Genomic DNA, 25,566 nt, shown 5'->3' on the forward strand with positions numbered 1-25,566 from the left:
TCCATTTCTCCAAACTCCAGTGACATATTTTCATACGAAGATGACGAAGCTCTTGATAGCGCAAACAAAGATCTTAATATTTTTCTCCACGGCATCTCTATTTTGTCTACTATATCGTGTGATTTGTATGTTACACGCAAATGTATCCTACGAATGTTATCTCGCTCGTTACTGTACCATTCGATTCTATTGCGTCCCATTGTTATACCATTACGCTACCGCTTTATACACAGCAATTACGTACGTATTATTGGTTGAAGTCGTAACGCCAAGAATATCCGTAAAGCAGCCATCAGGCTGACTAGGATCATATCCATACTCCACCATTGCCTGGCGCCCGCCATAAGACACCGCTAACACCTTATCTGCTTATCCCTAATTTCGCACAATGCACTACCGGTGAACAAAGGTTGATTAAAGGTTTGCTTAGCCATTAAAATATTCCATTAACGTTCTCGCCTGTGTGCTATCGGGCGCACGGTGTAGGTGAGGTCAGGTGAACGACGAAGAAAGAGGAGCTGCGGAGCGTATGAGAAAGTGAGACGGAGATGGACAGCTAGACAGAGGGAGACATATATATCGTGGAGAGTGAAAGAGAGGAGAAGGTTAGTAGGCAGAGGAAGGACGAGACGATGGAGGAACCTTATTAAGGGTGTCTGTTCCGCCTCCTCGAGCGCTTAAATTTCAAACTGTCGCTCTACGAAACACGGCGACGTCGTTAAGGCTCGGCCGTCGAGATTAAAGGCTTTCGAGATTCGAGAGATTTAAAGTCTGGAATTGTCCGCAATTAGTGCGAAACGGATAAGGAGAGGACAGCGACTGGTAGGGTGGTAGCGAGGGATGGGACGATGGTAGAGAGTTGACCGGGTGGCGAGCTCCTTCAGGAAAAGTACAGAGAGCTTCCTGCAAGAAACGAAAGAGCCAGTAGAACGTTAACGAGAGAGGTCTTAAGATGCGTCGTGATCATTATCGACATTCTTCATTGTCTGAGCGATGTCGTCTCATCCTCGTCCGGACAAACGTATTGTTCTTACGAACGCAAATAAGACGATGTAGCTCTTTGTGAACGTCGTCGCGAAAGCCAATCGTCCGTATCAGTCGCGTCGACTGTTTGTTTCCCTTCGATTCCCGCGTTTTTTTTCTGATTTTTCTTTCCTCTTTTCTCCCTTTTTTTCTTTTTCTTTTTACTTTTCCCGGTTCGCTTGTTACCCAGCGTAATAATGGATATCGTCGAGAGACAGAATGAAAGTTACGGTAGAATAGATTTTCACCTACGCAGCATTTTCCATGACGATGGCTATTCAATTTTGATATCCTCTGTTTTTCGTCGTTTTGTAAAATAATCGTTGTTTCTCGGTTCGAGCATACGTACACACGCGTATCACTGGGCGAAAAATTATTAAACGCGGGAGCTAAGGATTTGGAAAAATGTTGGTACAGAATTTTGGCCGGTTAGAGAATTCGTTTTTCGATAATCGTTCGAAGCAATGGAAATTATTAACGATATTTGAAGCATTCATTTAATCACTGATAATTATTGATATCTGATTTCGTTAGTAATAATTATTAACCACTCGACTGTTTAGCGATTGAAAGTAGGTTAGTGAATTTTTTCATTACGATCGAGTTAATTGTGATTAAATTTTGAAGGTTTCTAATAAAATATCGTTTACGCGTGCTTCCTATCGTTAAAAAGAAAACGAACGGAAGATTTCCGTGCTAAATAGAAGTTCTTCCTTTCGAATAGTATAATTTTTCTAGAGAAGTATATCACTCGCATCCGAAAAATATGTGTTAGATCCTCTTTCGCGTTTTTCACTGGAAAATTTTGAAATGAAAACATGGGCCTGGTAGCGTGGCGCACGTTCTTCGGAATGAAATTACAGTTTTTCCTTTTTGCTGGCGACGAGAGATTCTCTCTAACGAGACTTTTTCACGGGGAAATTTCCACGAGATATATTCCACGAACGAACGAACGCGGCACCGGTTGATCGAGAATTTTTATATCTAAAAGAAAAAGCCGGGAAGACGCAGTTCGTTAACCGGGCCACGATTATGCCCGTGATTTTTCGATTCGAATTTAAATAGAGCCTCGTTCGAGTCCTCCGTACGATTATTGTTCCTTTAACGCGGTCATAATATATGTACTCGAACATCGGTTTTCTCTCGAACGAACGCGACCGTCGTCCAACAAAATTTAACGAGCGAGTGAAAGTCGTTCATTTCTATAGTTGATGGTATTCGTATTCGACCAGCGATGTATTTTGCTATTTGATACGTTTTACGATTACGAAGATTATTGAACGCGAGCCAAAGGCTAAACAGAGAAATAAAAGTTCACAGCGGCATGAAAGTTCTAATGTAAAAATAAAATGAAATATTTTATTCGTAAAACGAAAAATAGAGACATTCGGTAGTGAGATAAAGGTAGAATATTTTACGTTTAGAAATGAGACAAGAAAATATTTCGTGGGAAGCTAGAAGAGAAAGTTAAATTTGGTAGCCGTGCTGATCCGAACTCTGTACTTCGGAGGATACTCGAGGAATAATATCGTGATTCCACTAGTTTGGATATGATAATTTTATAATGGGTCACGTTTTTGTTAGAAATTCCTATTTCAGCTCAAGCAAACTTCGAATGAGAAAAATGGGGAAAATTGAGGAAGTATTTCTTTAGAAGGTTATCTGCTAGGATGATTCGTACGATAAATAAATTTAGATATGTAGGGCGATAACATTCCGTAAAGTAGGCACTTGTTAGAATTGCGTTTAGAGCAAACGGTATTTCTTTCGTCACTTCGATTCAATTCGAATTGTCTCCACGCCAAGTGTTTTTAATTATACAAACAATTTATCTTTCAAGTACTGTAGACACGTATACGTGTCATATTATATCGGTGAATGTCGCCAATATGAATTACAAACGTGTTCAACGAGATTTTCCTACTACGAACCATCGAGATACTCGAAATACAAAAACGCGTTTCAGTATTTTCATACGGTTAGATAACATATAGAAGACGATCTAGACGTTGTCTAGAGAATACGTTACGAAGAAACATTCAACTCCAGATTTAGTTCATCCAACGCTTAATGTTGAAGCAGTTCAGAAGTTTCTTCGAGTATGCGTTAAATTTTCTATCACCTGTGGGAAATTTCTTACTGTAATAGGAAATGCAGAATCTAACCAAAGATATTTCTCGTATTCATTGCATGTATTTTCACGTTTTTAAATCCCCAATTGTATTCGCGAATCCGCGCACGTACTTATCAATTGGATCAAACTCGGAGCTTTTAAACGAAAAGACTCTTTTTATTAGAAAAGTATGCGTACACAGAAAATCGCAAAAAATGAGAAATCATTCGTCGAAGGCCGATTTTTCAGAATTCACGTACGTGATAGTTGGAATAAAGGAACACGTCCTTAACAGACATAACGTACGAAACGTTTTCACACATGACTCACTCACTGATGTCCGAGATGCATTCATGCACACAAGTTACGCCGCATAGAACGTGGTCCTTTGATTCGACGGCTCGATAGGATGCGCAGATTCGCCGCCTCTATTTCACAAATTAGATTTACACGGGTGTCACGTGCTCGGTCGTTATCTCGTTTCCAATACGCGTTGCCGAGCGAAACTTTTAGAAAGAGGGTAGACGCACTCGCGTCCGTACACGACGAACGTACGATTGTTTCCTGGACGGTGGAAGCAGCTGGTTTTTCCCGAAATAGCACTGCGAAAATCCCGGAACTATCGACGATGCTTCCGCGCCTCTTTTTTTCGCGGTAATTTTACGCGCCGGCGAATTCCGTCAGAGATACCCGTGAAATCAGTTCGCCCTTTCATCCCTCGTATCAGCACATCCACGTTGAAAAAGGAAGGTAGAAAAAAAAAATTTGGGGAAAAATGGAAACGGCGTTTTGTGAAAATTTCTGAAAGCACCTGGCAGACTTCTATCGATCATCGTCTGACACGTAACGAAACGATGTATCCGAATGCGTAACGTGCACGAGTATATCAGTGACTGTCGAACACGGCTCTATCGCGCTCTTTTCACGAATCGGATCCATGCGAGACCTATGAAACTTCACTCAACGACCGACAAGGTCAACTCGCAAAGTTAACGGACAGCGTGACACACGCGGAAATAGACTCGAAATCGCAGGACACTTACCAACAAAAATTAGGCAGCTGGCCAGCATCGTTCGGATCCTGTCCCGTTCTTAGACCTCTTGGTCAACCTTGTCGAAGGCAACTTAAACGACGAGCACTTAGCCGGTGGTCCTCGAACGTCACACCGGTGCCGGCGCTCGGTCGTGGTGGAACGTGGTCGTGGTCGCGGTCGCGTCGATCGACCGGTAGTTAGTCAGATGTCGCGTTCGTTCCTCCGATCCTCTGTCCGTGACCGCGACGTACGCGCGAAGTAACACGCGACGACGAGGCTGCGAGGATCAGCGACGATGGTAAGTCACGGATGGTTAGGGACTTCTCTATCACACGGCGATCGGTGTCGTGATCGACGTTGATGGTGGTGCAGCCGACCGCGAAAGTGCACGCGGTGGCGGTGCAGGGTCATACGTGCGCGGCCAGACCAGTCGCGGCGTAAATCGGCGCCGAGGAGAGGAGAGGAGGGGACAGATAGGTGTAGATAGAGCGAAAGAGGTCCGGCAGAAAACGCGGCGCGTCCACCCTCGCGAAAGTCTTTGGCCTCCGGCACCGCCGGCCACGACTGATCGTACCGGAGAACCCCCGCGAGTCCTCGCGCGCATGCGTCCAACCCTCTCCCTCGCGAACTATAGCGATCCTTCTCGCGCGGACTTCAGCTTTCCACTGTCTCGCTTCTACTCCGATCGGCCGTGTCGTAGGGGTTGGAAAGGGTAGCTGCAGGTGCCACAAAGAATGAAAGGGAGGACGTACGGTGCGCGGCCGCTGCACGCATCCAGCATTCGTAGATGCTTGCGATGCGTTACGCTTTTGTCCGTTTCTCTCTCTGTCTCTCTTCCTTCTTTCATTCTTCTCCTTCTTTGTCTTTCTTTTCTATCGTTCCTCGATATTGTCTTACTATGGAGAAAGAAAGTTCTTTCCAGAATATACGATTGCGTCTTGAGGTACGCTCTGGATGTTCGACGTGAAACGCGAACAGGTAGGTGGATGATCAGGATGGGTTAGTTTGTGGTTTCTGGCTCGGCAAGTATCTTCTTCTTTTCTCTTGTACGTTTTTCACGAAATAGAATGCTACGTAAAGTAGGATGTTGATCCGACCGCTGTTTTCGTCGAGTTTCTGCTGTATATACTTGCTGTTATAGTACCTTTAGAGCGTCGTAAAGAGTAACTCTAGCGTAATTTTTATTCAGCTTTGTCGCGGATGTTTTCTCGTAGCTTTTGCTACGATCGACGGGGATGGCGTGTGCATGGGTGCTTGGAATGAAAGGCCGCGAGTATTATGCTTGGTGATTGTTCCACGCACGGTGGAACTTTCGAAGACTCGGCCGGCCCGTATTTTGTATTTTGTGTACGACGCGCGCGCGCGCGCCCGTGTTTTCGCTTGGAAATTGTCGCGCTCGCTTTCCGCGACACGCTATTAATTTAAACGACGGCGCACGAAAGTTTGTAATATATTCGATGTCATTTCGCTTTTAATTTATTCGGTTTTACGTTAATTAAAAGAAAACACAGGCTTTTTTCTATTAAAATATTTGGGACATGCAACGTTATTAATTTATGTGGAGTTTTTAATTTTACTTTACTGGCTGCGTCTTCGCTCCTCTGTTATACGCGACCAGATTCGCTATTGAATTTTAACGCGTAACAGAAATTGCGTTCGGAGCAGGTTTCTAGTGGAAAACTACGTGCAAGCTTTTCAACGGTGGCAGCGAGTCTATTGAGAACGAATGGGTTTGCTCCTATCAATTCTTCGTAAGAGTCTGTCGTCGTTTTCGTTTTAATTCTTTGATCACACAGTCGACGCTAAATGTCTTGCCACTAGATCGTCAACATGCGTATTATTAGGCTGGCAACTATGTGATTGCGGATTTTGTCAATACCACCTAATGACAAAATCCGCAATCACCTAATTGCCAACCCAATACATTGTATCGTGCGTTCAGTTAGACTGGTTACATATGTGTTAAATTTTGACAAATTAGAAAACTCATTCATTACAGAGAAGTATAAATATAACATCCAAAATAGTTTGGTACCGGTCGATATTTTATACATCGTCTGACGACAAACGCGTAAAACGTTAATAGCCTTAAGTTCTCGAAACCGATACACCGGGATCCCAATATCTATTCGTTTAATATGCTATTATCCCTGTCATTGTGTTCATTAGTTGATATTTTTACATTACGTATAGGTATCCCCGGTCGAAAGACGTTGCGAACCGAAAATCGCCTGAACTAATAAGAATCAGAGACGCAAAGAATCATAGAACGCATAGCCTGGACTTCTCAGCTCATTGGCACTCACGTATTAGGCTTTTGAAGTCGTAGGAATCTGCATTTCGGATCTCCGAGATCATCGAAACCAATATATCGGACTTTATAAGTCGTGGAAACCCATACGCTAAGGCTTTGAGGTCCAGCACTGCCACAACGTCGTTCGAATCCATACGCTAGGATCCTGACATCCTTGGAGCCTACACGCTAAAACCCAGAGGCTTCGAAACCAATACACTATGACCATGAAACTATACACACACCTAGTCTACTGGCTAGGTTTCAACAAGTTCTTAGCGTATCAGCCAAACAGGTCCAAACGTATGGATTTCGACAATCCCAAAGGTCTAGTATGTGGGTTCCAACGACTTTAGAGGTCCTGTGTATTGATTCCGATGACCTTAGAAACCTAGGACGTAGATTCTAACAATCTGAAAGGCGTAGTGCGCGAGTTCTAACGTTACCGGACGCCTAGTTTATGGGTTCAAACGAGCTAGGAGACCTAATATATGAGTTCCATTGATCATAGAGGAACGGTGTGTGAGTTGCAACAATCTCCTAGTTTAGGTATTTGGATCTCAACGACATTGATGTAGCAGAATACGCGTTTCATTAATCTTGGTGTCTTACGATCCTGGTTTCAGCGATTTCAGAGACCTGGTGTATGAGTTTCAGCGACATCGCCGTAGTACTGGTATATGGGTTCCAACGATCTTGGAGTTCCAGTGCATGGATTCCAATGACCCGGGATGTTTAGTCCATGAATTCCAATAACGTGAAAGTCGTACTATATGAACTTACACGTCTAAATACACAGACACATACACGAATCTCTGCAGGTTCCATTTTGAATATTATCCAACTTCGATTCTCCCTAATTCCTCGTTAAACGTATCAAACAAAGTTCAAACGCAATGCTTATGATACTGTTTGCTATGAAGTATTGATGAGTCATCAGCGCGTTTAAACTATTAAGAGTCTCGCGTATAATTTAAACGGGCCAGCGAATAATTCATGATTTCGCATACGATAGAGATTAAAGTTTCAGCATCCTTGCCGCATATAATCCCTTCCAAACCGCACACGCGATTTGCGAGCTCCAATGATCGTTTATTGTGTTGAAACATGTAGATGCCGTGTAGAGCCAGGAAGAATAAAGCAAAAGCCGGATATTGCGTAACGATCGTACGATGCGATACACGTCGTGTTTGAAGCCACGATGCGGTGACTACTCAAAATGTTTCCTCGTTTCGTGGTAACAGCTTCGTAGAATTATAAATCGCTTGATTCTTTTCTTTCTTTTTTCTTTTTTCCTTGTCTATTCGCTTTACGTGTCTGACGTTCATAGAATTCCCCGAATGGCGGAACGGAATATTTTTGTCAATTTGGCATTGCAATTTAGTCGTTCATGTTTTCGAAATGTACGGGAATTTGCTCGTATCCGAGTTTCAGGTTCTTTATTTTATTATGCGCGTCTGCCAGCTTCTACGTGAACGTCAGAATAAAATAGTGGAAATTGTATTACTGTGCAAAAGTTGCAGACTTTTCGAGAAAAATTTCATAAATGAAGCAAAGGGTGTGTCCGTACGATATTATTTGTGCTTTTTAAGCATTCGATTCTGGAATTTAATAATTGCCGCAAAGTATCTCAATTAAACCGAATTATTCGATATTTTAAGAAGAAGAATATCTTAGAAAAAAAAAAAGAAAGAAGAGGAATATGTATAAATGTTTGATTTCCATTCACGAAACGTTTTTACAATATTTTCAAAAGAATTTTAATACGATCTCGTGTAACATATCACGATTTAAATGTAATGAATACTTAAAAAAAGTAGGATCACATCACGAAATCCATAGATTCCGTTGGTTTTATAAAACTTTATAAAGTGACACTAAAGAAAACGTATTAGAGTCAACCCCTACACACAGTAAGGAACAAATCCTAATCGTTATCGTTACAAAACCGTCGAATGATCATAATTTATTGCGTTACTTGCGTATGTTTCAGTAGCGCGTATATGTGGAATCTCAGACGTTCAGCAACTTACGGAAATATTCGATCACTTAATGCAACAAACTTTTCTGTAGTTGTATGTTACGTGCTTTAGAAAACTTAATGATTATACGACTATATGTACTTACCTAACTAATTTTAGAGGATAAAGTTAAATTTTGGTAGAAGAATGGTCTGTACATTCTCAAACTTTGAAACCTACGTGCAATCGTGAAGGCGTGCAAAAATTCATAGCAAGATCCTCCAGAGAAATACGGATTTTACGTATCTCGTCTGACTTAAAAAAGGAAAAAATACACCGATACTACTTTTCCTACGAGCACGATATTTGTCTTCCAGTATATTCTATTTATTTGTCCCTCGGCTAATCTAATGTAAGAGCAGCAAAGGCAATTCGAGCGAAACTGAAGACACGCGTTTGTATCAGAGCTTAACGCCCCATCGCGAAATTCGCTGCTTGTTTCTTTGAGCGTTCGACGAGCACGCTCGTTACCCGTTCCCCGACCATTCCTTTGTAACAGTTTGCTGAAAATTTATCGCGCCTTATGACGCGTATATTGCGTCCCGGCATCTTTCTCGTTACCGGTTGTCATGTCGAGATTTCTCGAACGAGCTGCCGACGCGTCGTAAAGGGCGAAGATGGAGAGCGTCGCGCGAGTATCAGCGCGTATGAAAAAAAAAAGGGTGAACATTTTGCAGTCGTTGCATCTTTGAGGAACTTTGCAACTTACGTGCACGCAGTCTCTTGTCCTAGCTGCACCGAGCTACCTCGGAATGTATAATTTATTCTTTTAGAGTTCCTCCTTATGTTCGTTCATCTTCTTCTCCTCTCCTCTCTCCCTCTCTCTCTCTCTTATCTTCCTGGTTCCTCTACATTTTTTATCCTTACTCAAACAAGTCTCGTCGTTTTCCATATCGAGCTTTCTTCTCGCAGCGCGCCTTGTCTCTGTGCTTAAAAAGCAAGAAACAAAAGGGAGAAAATGCCGTAAAAAGAGAAAATAATGGAAGAAATAAGTAAGAAAATACAAGTCAGAAAAATACGTATTCGATTCTTCAATTTTTACGCAGTTATTTGCCAGAGATTCCAGCGTCCGAGTTTTAACGACTTTATTAAAATATACTCGGCCCCGGTTTTGGTTTTCATTCTCTCCTCTCCCCTCCCTCGATTTCTCTGTCTCTCTCTCTCTCTCTCTTTAGTCTCTCTCTTTCTCCGGTTTTCTCGATGCTTTCCGAAACGAGCCCCTGGAAGTTGTAAGAAACTGGATGGCTGCAGTTTCTTCCTCGGAACAGAGGATGCCGGCTATATCATATTCATACAGTTTTTACAAAGTTCTAGGACTTCGTTGTTTATGCATACGCAGTAGCGAAATTTCTATACCAGAGGCAACGATCCAGCTCGCGATGTAAATTCCAGCGAACGAAATTTTCTGGTTTACTAGGCTCGAACGATCCTTGATCCTTGACTGAGAACGACGAGCCCACTTGGCGAATCAATTTACATTTTATTTTGCTACAATATATTTTAGACTTTGTAATTTAATTAGACGAGCACCGCTTCGTTTTTTAATGCACGGATAGATTATACGAAAGGTACAAAGTATTTTGTTTGCAACGGCGAACATTAAATTTGGCCTAATTAATTCTTCTTTATCAAGGGTTTAATGCGGTATTTGAAGAATTTTCTAACTCTGGAACAATCCAGTAATCGGGTTAAGGGGTTGTTCGGTTTAGCGCGCTGAAAATTATGCGTTTCTCGTAAATGTTTTGCAGAAAAGTCGTTGAAGATAATTGCGATTTTTGCGTCTTTCCAAATTATTGTAAAACGGAGGAAAATATTTTATTCGGCCGTACGCGTTATAGTCGGGAAGAGAAACACAACCAACGCTAAAAGCATTGCCTTTTTATTTTTATTATTATTATTTTTTACTGTATTTTATCGTGGCGCGAAAAAATGGCAGTCTGCAAATTGACTTAAAGCAAAAAGCGTTCGTTGTAATCAGCAAACAATCTTTATTGTAATGGTATTTGAATTCTTCGAGCTAGAAAATTGGAAAATATGGTCTCCAGAAAAATGTGTGATATATAAAGAACTACTCGAGATAAAATAGCGTGGCAAGTTCTTCAATTTTCTGATTGCGATCTGTTAGACTTGTTTCATTAATTTCGGAAAAAAATCTTTGAGATGCTTGTTTTGGAAATTCCAAGTTATCCATTAGAGGAAGGAGAAAACATTCAGCCCGTGATCCCTCGGAATCGAGTAACCTTCCCAACTTATTAGCCGCGTCATAAATCAGAAACTCCTTTGAAAATATAGTTAAGCTTAATAAAGACAAATTACTTGGGCTTGAACCTTTTCCAATACAGACACGGTATAACGTGCATTTGATACATTATAATAGATCAGAACGATTCATTAATATCAAAGCCAGTGACGACTAAAAAGTATAAAATTTATATTGAAAAAAAAAATGCGCTGTCGTAAATCTAGAAATTTTCGAAAAATTTCATTGCAAATAATTCTAACAATACTGTTTTTTCAAGAAACGAATCATTAGACGTGCAAGCTATCGAAAATCCACTGAATACTAAATAAACAATACTAAACAGTCTATAATTATAATTCCTGTATCTTAAATGTTATCATAGGTATACAATTATTAATAATTTATTTCCTATAGAAAGTTGAAACCTATAAAATTCAAAAATATATACATCTACGTATGTGTACTTGTTGTGTATCGGAAAGAATGTAAGATTTTAAACAATCTTAAGAATAAAATAAGAACTCCTTCTGAATTTTCCTCGCTTTTTACACCTTCAAAGCGTTGCCAGTCTCGAAACTTAACCCTGACCATCTTTCCGTGTGCGTCTTCGAAATGATCACCATGGAACAAACAGGGAAAGAGGAAGGAGCAGGACAGGTTGTTTTCGCGAAGGATGGAATCGCTGGTAATAAGGCTGGACACCCAGTGTACAGGCGGAAGGATGTGTTCATTGGCTGAGAGAACGGGGCGGCGACGAGGGACACGAAAGTTTTGACGTTAAGCGACGAGGGAGCTTGCAGGCAAGCTTGAGCCGTATGAAAGGAACGACGGAGACATACGGAGCTGAGGTAACTGTTGTCGTGGTTAGACAGGGACGAAAGGAGCAGGAGACGGGGGAGAAAGTGGCGCAAGAGAGAAACGAGGGGTTTGAGGTTGGCGAGTGAGATTGGCGATGAGAAAGAACAGAGAGAGAGAACCGAAGGTGGAACGGAGGTAGCACGGCGTGCAGGACGGAAAGAGACGCGAATAGCCTGAGAGTGGAGAGTGAGAATGAAGGAAGAGAGTGGAAGCACTCGACAGGGGCAAAGGAGCAACAGGAACGAAGACAAAGAAACAGAGAGGAAGAGAGAAGGAAGGGAAGAAGGAGAGAAATAGAAGAGCGTGTCAGCATGTGTGTATGCGTACGTGCAGAGAACGAAGGCAGAGCTTGGTGCGTCCCGGGGTTGCAGCATGCACGAAAACGAAACGAAGCGAAGGCTGGAGCGCGAGAGACGGATGGAGCTAGGCCAAGTAGAATGAACGAGGAGAGAGGGTAAACGCGGTAGTGAAATGGGCGAAAGGAAGAGAGAAAGAGAGAAGGACAGGGTTACCGTGGAAGAGAGCGCGTGCATCGGAGGCAGAGGGATGCAACGACTGTGTCCGAGCACGTCGTTAAAACCCGACCCGGGGCTACGGATTCCGAGTCGTCTACCGGTGGTAGCAGCCCCTCTTCGGCATCCTCGACACCCTCGACACCCTCCAGCAGCGCCGGTCTATCGCCCGCGCTCTACTCGTTCGACTATTGTTTCGTCAAGTGCGACGTAAAAGACTCGAAGATCCGCCCATTGTACTGGCTATTAAGGCTGTTGTCTTGACGCTCTTTTTCTCTATCTGTCACATTAGTCGCTTGTATCTCTGTCTCGTTCTGCCTATTTCTTCCTATTGCCCTTTATCCCCGTCTCTTTCTCGCTTTTACTCTTTCTCTATCGTTTTCGGCGGGAGGAGCCACGTAAGGTAACTCGTAAAGAGCTAGCCGGAATGATTTGCACGAATTCAAATTTGTCCCCGGCTCACGTTCTCCGCTGAGAAGCGAATTAAGGGACCAGGGAAAAGGGTACAGCGGGAACGCGTGCTTTCTAGGTGAATGCCTCGGGCACCGGATACGCGAACGTTCCTCTGTTGTTCCCAGTCAGTGATGCGCGCGTGTTTTGACCTTAACAGAGTGCCTACACCGAAATATCGGATGCATTTTCGGGCCTTGAAAACGTTGGCTCTGGTTACGCGGCTTCGGGTAGTTCTGTGGCGCGTATGTGTGTACGTATGTGTGACCCCGGTATATAGAACACAGAATGTTGGGCTCGCAAGGTACAAAATGGGATTTGGAGCTCCCGTTATTTTTTGAAAATCTCTATTACGTTCATTTTATTCCGATGATTGTGTTAATATTTCTTTATCAGTTTCTATTACGCGAGTCGATGTAAAAGATAGATGAAAGATGATCTATTTTCTGTTTTATTAAGGAACATTCGTAGTTATAAATGCCACTAGAATTTTAATAATCGCTTCACTTTCGATCGCCGATTGCACGGAATATAGTGTAACGTAATTAGAGACAATTATCTGTTTATATAACACGTTCACTATATTACTGAAACTTGGGTATATTACACGTTGCTTTGCGTAAAATCTATTTCTATAGGTTCACACCCTCTATACAAATTATCGTAATTTAACAATAGTATTGATCAAGTGAGAAGAACGAAGATGATCCAAATATTTACTGATAAAAATGTACCTTTTGAAATTTCTTTACAATTATCTATACCATTGTTTATGACAAATAACCTTATGATTAATTAGTTTGGTACTTGAAAAGTTGAATACCAATTATATATATCCGGATAATAAATCTGGAAATTTATGAAACTGAAGTTAGGTTTATCAGTTTCGTTTATAAAAATACGTGAAGGTATGAAGTAAGAATAAAGTATAAAATCACATTCGATCATGCGCGAAAAGATCGATAGATAGATAATTTACGACCATGAATCTCATAAATACTAACAATACATAGAAGTAGTTGAAAAATGATTGCTTGACGATACACCCGATCTATTAAGAGCTTCATACGATATTAAAACTAAAGATTGGGCAAAGAATTTCGTCGCATGTAATTGTCGAAGAATACCGGTTCTCTAATTAGGGCAGAATTTTAACGAGACAATTTCTTGAAAAATTGATGAGTTTTATAATTGCCGTTATTTCTTAGAATAGCTTGGAGGGAAGTATTTCCGCATCTTCGAATTATCTTTTCGCAATAAAACTGTAGGTAGTCGCACTTCATAGCGTTGACCTAGTTAGGTAAATAACGAGCATCTTTTCTCGGAAGAAACTTCTATTACAAGTTGCCGCACGCCTTCAAAACAGATTGTCCTACTTAATCAATTCAATTCGTTCTAAAAGTGGTTCCCGATCCGACTCCAACACGATTACATTGATATTATCGTTCGGAAATTTTATAGCAAATATCGTATTCGCATAATGCTGACTAATATTAATGAAACGTAATTATCGATTCGTTACGTGTCGCACGAGAAAATCACGTATCAAAAATATTACCATAAACGCATAATCCTTTAAACGATGATTTTTTAAACCGATTTCTTCTTCCGAGTTTACCATCGAACAAAAAGCTCTCGAACGTAATACGTTCGTTACGCTGAATTTATCTCTTTAATACGCGTACTGGCAGCCCTTTCCCGCGCTTTAGGAAAAAAATCTGTGTTTCTCCGAGCGCAGAAAAAAACGCTCGTAATTTAAGTTTATTTCCATGCTTGATTTACCGGCAGTCCAATAATCGAATTCTAAAAGCGCAGCGAAAGCGGCCGCGACGGAACACACACGCTCCGCAAGCCCTACCTCTACAGCGTAATATATCAATGCAGCCAGTGTAGAATGGTACGTCGTTTGTTTTGTACTAGTTACCTCTTTCCTCCGCATTCTTCCGACCATTTTGTCCCTCCCCATTAGTCCTCTTTTCTGTCTGTCCTCTCGCTTTCGCCGTTTCTTCCTCGTCCTCCCTCCTCCACAACCCTCTCTACCTTTTTATAATATCTAGGCGCAAATTGCACTTGGCGACGTTGCAATTGTTCCCTTTTATTTCCTTTGTGATGCGCCGTAGGTACGAAATTGACATAAACAGTGGTTCCGAGCTTCTGTCTCCCTTGCCACCCATTCCCTCCTCTCCACCATCCTCCTCGCCTTCTTTTATTCGTTGGCTTTTCCCTCACTACCCCCTGGTAACACGCCGCTGTTCGAGGCTTGTGTGACGACAAATGAACTATTAAGGCAACGACGGAGGAACATGGCTGAAATTTTCACCGACGACCGTTTTAAGGCTTGGCGACCACTTAACTTCGCCATCGCGTGAATTGCATCAGACCAACATCGACGTGTTTCACCGTGGATACGTAGTTTAACGCATGTACGTACGGCGTTGCGAGTTTGACGGTGATGTAATTTAACACGTTTGCGCTTGTATTGAAAATTGGAGTTTGCCAACTGTATATTGTATAACTGCGTTTTTTTTTTTTTTTTTTGTAAATTCATTTAATTGTTCGTTTAATCGTGACGTGACTAATCGAGTATCCGAGTACCCATTTTTATATCTATCATTTTCGATAATTTTTACATTTTCTAGTGAAACCGTTCTATCGCCATTCTTTGGATATTTCAATGTTGAAATTTATCCAAAAGTTATAGCTATCAAAGATTGGAAGTTACCTGCAGACTTGTTGAATGGTCACAGCGTTATGGCTGACTATGTAAGAGCTAATCTACTGAAGTCGCGTGCGAAAGCATTTCGTTGAGACTCTCCCGTTCCAGTTGCAAATTTCTTCGATGAGAATTGATGATACGTTTGCATCGTGTTACATATTTTGATTGGCAGTTAATTTTCATTAATTATTATCGCAAAATAATTGTCCATATTAAGTATGAAATCCGTCTTTAACTTTTCTTGATCGCAGATTTATATCTTCCTTTTCCATCATGTTTATGGATATGTTAATAAACATTAACGAAACCTATATAAACTCGTACCTAATCATTGTTCCCAAACTAATACTATTTTATCAGTTACGAATTTTATTGTGTTTTTAACATTTAGATTCTCGGTACTAGATTATAAGTTACTCTTATTAACACACAAATAAGCAGTAGCATTTTACAATTTGATTTTCAAACGTTAAGTGACAAGTTACTTTAACGTATTAGCGCGAAACCTACTCCAGCGCGTACAGCAAAGCGTAGAAATGAAGTTAATGACGAGAGAAAGTCGATTCGTTTCATTAATAGACGCGCACGAACCGACACGCTATTGATCAGGCTATTAATCATATTACACATCCCTTTACGAAATGTTTCGTAAACACTCGTCTCCCAGCTACGATACATAAACACATCAACGTACACGTATAAGCAAAAACTGTGTCGAGTTTCGGAATTAACTTCCGCGAGGCCTTTCACGCGTAGTTTGTAAATTCATGGCATATCCGTGGAAGAAACTGCTCGAAACAGATTCGAAGAACCGAAGACCGAGAGCAGAGAGAAGGTGGCTGCCACGATAGAGTGAGAGAGAGAGAGAGAGTGGCTGGTCGCAAATTGGCTGGGTAATCGATGCCGATCTTGGGATTCCATCCCGAGATCAGGCTTGTTGTACCGTTTAATTAGAATACGGCTGCACCGCTGTGTCAAATGCCGGAGTACCGCTGCCAGAATGGGTTCAACTTCTGCAGATTTTCATAGTCCCGTCAGATTGATCGAGCCTGTTATCGTTCTCCATTGGCATTTCGTGCTTTGCCGTCGTCTATCGCACTCGGCCGATCGGTATCCTTCGAAACGACGAGTCCTTAGAAAGAGATTTAAGAAGATGAAATGTGTCGAAGTAATTACTTCAAGAAAAACTCTACATCTTTACTTTTTGTATATCCGTGACCTGGAGATCGCTGTTACGAAGAGAATAGAATTTAGTGAAACAAGGAGAAGTCCATATTATCGTGCTTTTGAATATAAATTATGTTTTGGGTCACGAGGTCTAGAAATAAAAGAGCTATCAGTAGATTTCTATTGCTGTTTCTTGTAGCCTTCAGCTAGAGCCACAAGGTTAACTTTTTGGTAGTGTCCTTTGCTAGAATTTAGTGAAACAAAAATTTCGAAATAAGGAAAGATCCATATTATTGTGCCCTTGAATATATAGATTATGTTTTGGGTCACGAGATCTAGAAACAAAAGAGCTATCAGTAGATTTCTATTGCTGTTTCTTGTAGCCTTCAGCTAGAGCCACAAGGTTAACTTTTTGGTAGTGTCCTTTGCTAGAATTTAGCGAAACAAAAATTTCGAAATAAGGAAAGATCCATATTATTGTGCCCTTGAATATATAGATTATGTTTTGGGTCATGAGGTCTAGAAACAAAAGAGCTATCAATAGATTTCTATTGCTGTTTCTTGTAGCCTTCAGCTAGAGCTACAAGGTTAACTTTTTGGTAATGTCCTTTGTTACAATTTAGTGAAACAAACAATTCAAAATAAGGAGAGGCTCGTATTATGGTGCTCTTGAATATATAAATTATGTTTTGGGTCACGAGATCTAGAAACAAAAGAGCTATCAGTAGATTTCTATTGCTATTTGTTGTAGCCTTCAGCTAGAGCTACAAGGTTAACTTTTTGGTAATGACCTTTGCTATAAATATATGAACGTGTTCCCTATCATAGCTCCTTCTATTATATTGTAACACTGTAAGAGTGAGGATCTGGATCAGCATACATTTATACTTATACCTATACTTATTTCAATATATTTTTCCATTACAAATTCATCTATTCGTTCTTCTATCAGTCAACCTCAACAGACTGGATATGCAGGTCTTTCTCTTCTTCTATTATTAAAACAACGTTCTCGGATAAGAGACATGGCGAGAATGAGAATTCGGAGATCGTTGAAAACATTTTGAAGCTTGTCCTACAGCTTATTCCTTGTATGCGTGTAATCTTGCAGAAATTGTACGTGAAATAGGATCAAACGTATATCCAATCACGATAGATCGATCAAAATATCTACCCGTGTCTTTATATGGTGATTCTTGTTCTAAAGTTTGATCAGCTCTATCCGTAAGACGTAATAAGAATTCTAATTCCTATCGAATGGTATCTATACGATATCGAAATTGATGGAAGCTAACGAGAATCGTAAGCGTCGCACAACGCGTAATCCACGTTCAACGTCGACCAATCACCAGCACGATATTGCAAAACTTGTAGGAATCGATTTGAATTGATTTGACGGGAACATAAACCATCAATTAACGATTGTCGGTTTGTTTAATTGGCATTAGTTTAATTGCCGTTACTATCCACAGCACCTCGAACGGAATCAATGGCGAAGTAATGAGAATACCGGAACCTCGAATAAATGCGAAAAAAAAAAGAAAAAAACGAAGGAGGGTATGGCCGAGGATTGGCAGAGAAGTAGAGAATGAATCGATCGGAAGAAAGGCTCGTCGATGCGAATGTTTTCTAAAGGATAATCGAGACGGGGAATAAGATAGCGAAACGAAGGAGGAGCGGCCAATGGAAAAAGAGAATTAATGAAGATTGAAGCCCAGTAGACGACCAATTCTGAATACGTTATTACATCTTTTCATAATGTACCCCGTCATTATTTCTGTATAAGAATATTTATTCAACGATCAATCGATAATACGCGCCATGGTCGTGTGTATGCTACAACCGTTGCATCGCTGGCTAACCAAGCTCATGACAATCGAAACGATTCAAATTGGACGAACATTGCAACGCCAATTACAGGAAAATAGAACCGTCTTCGACTATAATAGCATTAACGGAAAGAACTTTCTGATTATTGTCTACTTATTATTCTCTACGTTTCTGTCGAGTTCTTAGCGATATTCTTTGTACTACGATGCTCCGAATGTAATTCTTTGTTATGAATTGTATACCTTTGCTAATATCGCGAGCAAACGTGAAGTTTGTAGCGTGTATGTTGAAAGCGTATCAAGAGAAAAAGCAAAGGAATTAATATACATACGTCGTTTCATTATTTCATGTTCACAGATTTTGTCTTCTGTTAAGGTAATTTCTTTTGTTTCCTCCGTTTGAATTTATTTTTTGGAAGACTGACTTTCATAATTTTCAAACGCTTTATTTTTGTCCAATAGTATCTGTATTGCACATCGTAGGATTCTACACGGAGAAATGAATTGGAAAGGCGAAGATGGAAAATCTTGACTCAAAGTTAGGTGTACTTAGGTGCACTTTAATTTCGATTACGTGGAGCTCCGAATAGACGAAGATTTTTGTTCCTATTTGCATTCGTTAGCATTACAAAGATAGTTTATCATCATTTCCGTTATTGATGAATAATTGTTAATAATTGTACGTCTATTGAATACTTCATGAGGTACATCCATGAAAGTTCCAGATTCAATTTCCTCGGAAATAAGAGTTCGTCTTTAACAATAACTTAACGAATAACATAGTCCACGGATTTTTACGTTAATCTATATTTTTACAAAATCTTGGAAAATTTCAAAGCGTATACGACGCGTAAGAATACACGGAATAAAATACATGCAAAAATATACAAATTAGTCGTTAGAATTTTTAACGGCTGAAACAGATCTCCGTTTAACTTCCATTTCTTCGTTACTACCTTAGTAAAGCTTTACTTGCACTCGTGAAAATATGAAAGTTCATAAAGATTCATAATCGATTTACAGAACGCGATTATAATCCCGAAATACGTTCATAGAACGTTCAATCGATCAAGGTCTTAACGGGATTAAAAAGACGGAAAAATCGACAAGCAATAGGTGGGTTAAACGCCCTTTAAAATTTAAGGCGTTCCACCCTTGGCGTTTCGCCCTCGTCCACGATCATCTAGCTAGCTCATGGATAAAGAGAGTCGTCGAACGAAGTAAAGCGGAAGAAAGAGGGAACAGAGAAGAAAGGCGCGTCTTAACGTCCCGAAGGCGGCAGATGCGAGAGCGAGATAGGCCACGAATCATGGTTCGAGGGGCGGAGGAGCAAGGCGGTTACGTGAAGGGTCATAATTAAATTCAGATTTGGCGGGGCAGGTGGTGGGGAAAAAGAAAAAAAAGGGAAAGAGGGGTCGGTCGAGAGAAATCGGGGAAGAAAAAGTAACAGGGAGAGAAAAAGAAGGTGGAGGGAGACACGGCGGAGACGCGTCGCTGTCGTCGTCCTCGTAATTGAATTAAAATTTGAATCGTTGAAGAGACGAGTGCCTTAAATGACGGAGAGAGGAGAACGACGAAGCCTTGGAAAGTCGGATAGAGTGAATGAAAAAAAGGCTGCAACCGCCATTGAAGGATATATCCCTTCGAAGAGTAATCTCGCGTCGATTTCTTCTTCTCTGGCGAAACTGTAAAAATGCAAAGTGAATTCTTTTCACAAAGAGAGCCGACGGAGCGTATTTTGCCTCGCTTCGAGACAGAATGAAATGGCTCCCCGTGTTATATTGTATTATATATTGTATTGTGTGTGTGTATATATATATATATATTCGTATATATGTATATGTGTACATTCTACGTACGTACAGGAGACATTTTAAACGGTCGCACCATACGATCCAAATTGTGACGCGTATTCAGTGCTGAAATTGGTTCCAATTCATGTCGACGAGCAGCCTTTGCTCGAGCCGGTGGCGGCAACCTGGAATTTGTTTACATCGTGCGGACGGTGAAACGTGAAAGTCTCCCGGACAATTTGTAACCTTATATCGAACAGATTGATATTGAAAAAAAGTTGCTTGATTGGTTAATTATTTTCCGAGAATCGTAAAGGTAATGATTTTTTAGTAATTCTCCGACAGTGACGGTGCGATTTCTAAGAAGTTTTTGCAGTTTTCATATTTGAAAACTCGACGATTCTCGAGTACGAGTGTAGAACGTAATCGTTACAAGTTACAAAATTTATCGCACTTATTAAGGAATTAATTACCCTAGAAGTATATCTTTCTTTCTTTTCTTTAAAAATCGTTAGAGTTTTGATTTCAAATGTTCGGTCACCGTCTCGAGGTTCTCCAACGAGTAAGATCTTTTACGATATTTTGTGACGATCAAAATAATTGAAGATCTATCGCTGCCAAGCCCACGAAACAAATCTTTCATAGAAATTATAGCACTGATTTAAAATCCTAGCGTCGTCATATTCGAGATTTTAGGTTCGTTTAAAACAATTCAACGGACATTTCCATCCTCGGACGAAACGAATTCTATTTCGCACGTCTCATATTTAACAAGCTTATTGTCTAGTCGATAACATTTAAAAGCAACTTCTGCCTAACGTACATCATCGTACGTATAAGGTAACACGCAACGTGTGTTCCACGAGTACAATGTGTGTTGCGCAATGGAAAATCGAATCAACGTTGCACAGTGGCCGCGTTAGGTCATAAAACGTCACGTACTTACTCGCAACGCATGTATATGGAACAGCCGAGACTCGTGCTTTCCTTTCGCTGTGTACGAGAATGGTTGTACGTATCCGAGAAACGGGTGGCTGAACGGAGATCTTTCTGCCTCTCGTTTAAAGAGCGATGGCCGCTGGAGGACGGAAACTCTAGCCTTTCGAGTCGAACTTGGGACCGAGTTAAGAGTTTCTCCCTTTCTAATCTCTCTCTCTCTCTTTCACTTTCTCTTTGCTTTCCGCGTTTATTTCTTTCGTGGTTTCTATTTTCGTCTTGTATTCCCAGGTGAATGGCACGAATGAGCGACATTCCGCTACTTTGACACGTTTCGACCATCCTCCGAAGTTATTTAGTTACGAGAGATTCGTGAACCGTTCGAATTCACTGATCCCAATTGGTTGTTTAAATCACGTCAATGATATCGAGTAGCATGGGAGATTATTGGAACATCGGTGTTTTATGTTGTGTTTTATGTTGCTGTTTAGTCTTTAATCCCATCTTCCTCTCGTTATTGTCGTTTCAAGTTAAAATTGTCACAAAATAAAGAGTCCAAAAATCGATTCAAAGGCGTGTTTAATTCGTTGTAATCATAGCTGTGTTAAATTCGTTATAACTTCGTTAAAGATTCGAATCTATTGAATTTGTTAATGAATCGCTTTGACGCGGTATTATATTTAAAGCTTCAAGTTTTTTTTCAACGAAAAAACAATTTCAACCTTTGAATGTTTTATGAAAAATATTTGCACACCATCGTATTTATCATCTAGTCCTCGTACTAATTAACTATATTAGTATAACCGAGTATATTAAACGTCGAGTATATTATCTAATGCTACCTTTATAGAACAACAAAAATTTGATGCCATGAAAAATCTAATGAAAAAAAATTGCTTAACTAAAAGGTACGAGTATTTTAAAATACCTTTTCTAGCCAGTGCGCTGTATCTGAAAAAGTAATAAAATAATCAAGGCGATTGCTATTCTACTCAAATCTTGAATATTTCATCGTCAAATTTCCCAATTATCCAGGCACAATGGTTGCTGGTAATATAAAGCAGAGTAGGCGGATAGAACTAAAAAGGAAAACGAGGTGCTTGTATGTAGCGCGTAAAATGCGACCTATTTAATTGATTGTCGCTGCAGGAGAACGTTAGAACGGTAATTATTTTTAATTATCCCTTTACCGGCCGGGCAATTACTCAGCTGTATCGTTGAAGTTTTCGCAAGTCGTCCCCGTTAATCATTTATACGATGCGTAATCATTCTTCCGGGGCAAGAGGGCGAATATTAGTCAATCCGAGTGACCGAAGATTAATTTCAGGAAAGCCGTTCATTGCCAAATTGGCTTTTACGCATCAGGGGTGATTTAACCGATAAACATGGCCTGCTTTGATCACGCGTATCGAAGCAATCGTCGTGCAATTCACTGTACATTAGGCCTCTGTTTTAAATGAATCAAACTCTGTTATCATAGACAGTAACAACATTCTGCCACGCCGCCGTTTGTTGCTAACGCGTACTCACAAAGGTTCGAACAACTGGTCTAATTAGCACTTCGAATCCAGGTAACTTCGAAGCCCGCTCTTTGTAGATGATAATCCTCGTAGAGACAATATCGTCGACGTGTACAGTTGCAAGTTTTTTACTTGTATCGATGTCTTCGACACGATATATTTTGCAATTAAACTTATCAAGTTCCAATATTGCATCGGTGCAACGTTTCATTTGTAGCTTTTTTTTTTTTAAGTCAATCTGTATTATTGTATTTCGTTTTTCAGTACCGTGGTATTGAAAATAACTCGAAAAAGTTTTTTAGTATATTTTCATGATTGTTTTTTCTTGCTTATAATTCCTACAAATTTCTGCGTTTCTACGAAATTTGAGAAGATTGAAGCATTCATCGATCGTTCAACTATTTCCCTTCACTTTTTCGCATGTGTACAGTAGCTTTTTCTTAAAGTATCTGTCATTTTAAGACACCTTTTTTACCTTGATAAAACGATATGTATATTCCATAGTGAGAGAGTATGTTATTTTGAATGAAGAATTTCATAACTTAGATAATTAATCACTTTCGCGTAGGTTTTAATGTATCAAATAATTACATCTTTTTTCCTTTCGAGTACCTAAATTATGATAGGTCTTGAAGCTATTTCTTTAATTTCTTCCTCGAATAAAATATTAGGTCGTCCGAAAAGTTTCTTTCGTTTCAAAAGATAATAATAGATGAACAACAATTTTTGTTTTATATTATTCTATTGAATTTGGTATCATCAATTTCGTTATATTTCTATTATTATGTTCGTGCATGATTCAATAAACTAATATAAAACAAAAAACATTGTGCGTTTATTACTTCCTTATAAAACGAAAGAAACTTTTTGGACAACCTAATAATTTTGAATATTGCTCTATCTGTTTTCAAACTGATAACTCGTTAAATTTCTTCTGTAACGTGCAGTATTTTTATGCACGGTAGTAATAAGCGAGAAATGTCTGTGAAAAGTATTTGCTCTCGTATGCATTGGTAAAGTCCCGACAAAAAGATCGTTTAGGAATATTCAGGAAGTCGCGTCTGGCAGACTACACATATTTCTCAGATATTAGAAATGTATTTTCCGTGATACCATTTCATCACGAGATTTTAACGAGTCGCAGCTCCATTACTATCCGTGGAAGCGTCTGCATATCGACGGATATTCTGTTTCTACTCCCCCTTTTCGGAACATAGTAACACCTGCGACGTCATCAGAATAACGCGCGATTTCTGCACTCTGCGAGAAGCTTTCCGGATAATACATGTAAAATCAAAGTTTTATTCGTTCGCATTATTCAAGAAATTCGACTGTTCGATCATTAAAAAATGTCTTCAGTTTGCTGACGTTATGCTCGATTCAATTATATTATATCTTATTCCTATGTTATATTATCACGTTATATTTTATTTTATTTTATCTTACTTTATATTATATTTTCACTGAATCATATTCCTCAAGCATAGATATTCAATTTTTTTTATTAAATTTTGTCACGTTGAAAAGAGCGATCTAACATGTTTATCCTTCAAACACGTGTATTAGGTATGAAACAAACAATACGACGTTCATATCGTATTATATTTCTGCCTTTAGCATGGAACTCGATCTAAAAAATGTCGACTCAACCTTTTTCCAGAAAAATTGCTTATACGAAGGGAATATCTTTTACATAGGTAGGCACTATTTCTCTCTCCATTTTCTTACCTCTCAACCGAAACAGTATTTGGGTTTAAACGTTCGCGTCGGGTCTCAACCAAATTTGCACGGAACCATTTAATCTTGTTTTAATCTCATCTATAACTTCAAGATATTTTAACAACGCCTTATCGCACGCTCTCGCGATATACACAGGTATAAATTATATTTGGTCTAGCTGATTATTTTCTATTATTACTCATCTTTATGAATTCGATCTACGATGCTTTATAAGGATACAAAGATACCCACGTATCTTGTAAAAGCCACGTTATACGACGATTTCCATTTTGTTATTTATTTCCCATTGAGGTTTAATCGTTCTCAACGATAAACCTAGCGTTAGGTGGTTAAATCGGTTGCTGCTGAAAAACAACGCCAACGTCCGGTACCTCGAACACGGGATGAATTATTCGCCGCCTGCACAGGGGTCGAAGGTTGTTTAATTCGTCCCTGTCACGGTCTCTCTCGTTGGAGGTAGATTCTAATCCGCAATTTCAATCTCTCTTTCTCCGAGTCCCGAAAGAAGCGCGAGTGCAGGGCAGCCGGGGAACGAGAGAAGCACAGCAGGAAAGGCGTGCGCCAAGTACGAGAAGGGATGCGAGAGAAAGAGAAAGAGAAAGCGAGGTCGCACAAAAACCAAGGGATGCGAACCGTGAATCAACGGACGATTCACAGCGGGACTCATTCCGCTCTGCTTTTATTCCTGAGACTTGTGGATTGATGGTATCGCTCGCAGATGGAAATGCGTGTAATTTTTATAACACCCGCGCCTCGCGATCGTCTGCACCTCTGAAATTCTAAAGGGTTTCCGCCGCGAACGACGCGCCCCTATCCGACGTCAGTTATGCCTCGTCAATTTTCATACGTCGTTCAACGTGCTGACCTTTGGCCGCTTTTGTGTCGGCCAAATGACGATTTCACAATCCGTGCACCTGTGGCGGGTGCACGAGAAATAATAAGCATTGTTTTGAAAATTAAACGCGTGTCGTCTATAGCCGGCGGTTTTCGGGGGAATTCCGAGCGTGGAACGAAAAAATTGATGATTTTGGGAAGGGAAGGTATTGGATGTATTGGTGGAAATATATTTTACGCAATGGTGTGACTGACGTAGGTTCGTAAGGAAGAGCTGCGTTGATCGAGTTTGTTGCTGGGACTGTTCTCTCTTCAACATCCAATCGTCTACCAACACCTTTCTGATATCAACTAACGTTACTTCGAACAGAGGTTCCATGCTAGGAAATAATCTCACACACGTTTCTAGAAATATTCCATTCTCAATTTTCGGGACTGTTTTATTGAGATATGTATAATTTTATGTGCTAGACTAAGCTGGCTGC

The 25,566-nt window shown here is 40.2% G+C and overlaps 1 protein-coding gene and 1 long non-coding RNA gene across 10 annotated transcripts in view; one reads left to right on the plus strand and one right to left on the minus strand.

Moving 5' to 3' along the window:
- LOC117214663 (Down syndrome cell adhesion molecule-like protein Dscam2) overlaps window positions 1–4,747 on the minus strand; it is a 124,520-nt gene extending 119,773 nt beyond the window's left edge. For 5 of the 9 annotated variants that reach the window (XM_033460872.1, XM_033460871.1, XM_033460870.1 and 2 more), the window contains exon 1: window positions 4,180–4,746. In XM_033460872.1, the coding sequence (XP_033316763.1) occupies window positions 4,180–4,207 (28 nt within the window). In that variant the 5' untranslated portion in view covers window positions 4,208–4,746. Of the gene's footprint in view, window positions 1–4,179 lie in introns of all 9 variants that reach the window. The other 4 variants (XM_033460875.1, XM_033460876.1, XM_033460874.1 and 1 more) reach the window with 1 other exon arrangement.
- The window catches only part of LOC117214667, a 73,091-nt gene that overhangs the window by 34,298 nt on the left and 13,227 nt on the right, over window positions 1–25,566 (plus strand). The gene's annotated exons all lie outside the window — the stretch shown is intronic.

Source organism: Bombus bifarius, unplaced genomic scaffold, assembly GCF_011952205.1.
Source record: "Bombus bifarius isolate JDL3187 unplaced genomic scaffold, Bbif_JDL3187 scf7180000009243, whole genome shotgun sequence".
In the NCBI taxonomy this organism is placed as follows: domain Eukaryota; kingdom Metazoa; phylum Arthropoda; class Insecta; order Hymenoptera; family Apidae; genus Bombus; species Bombus bifarius.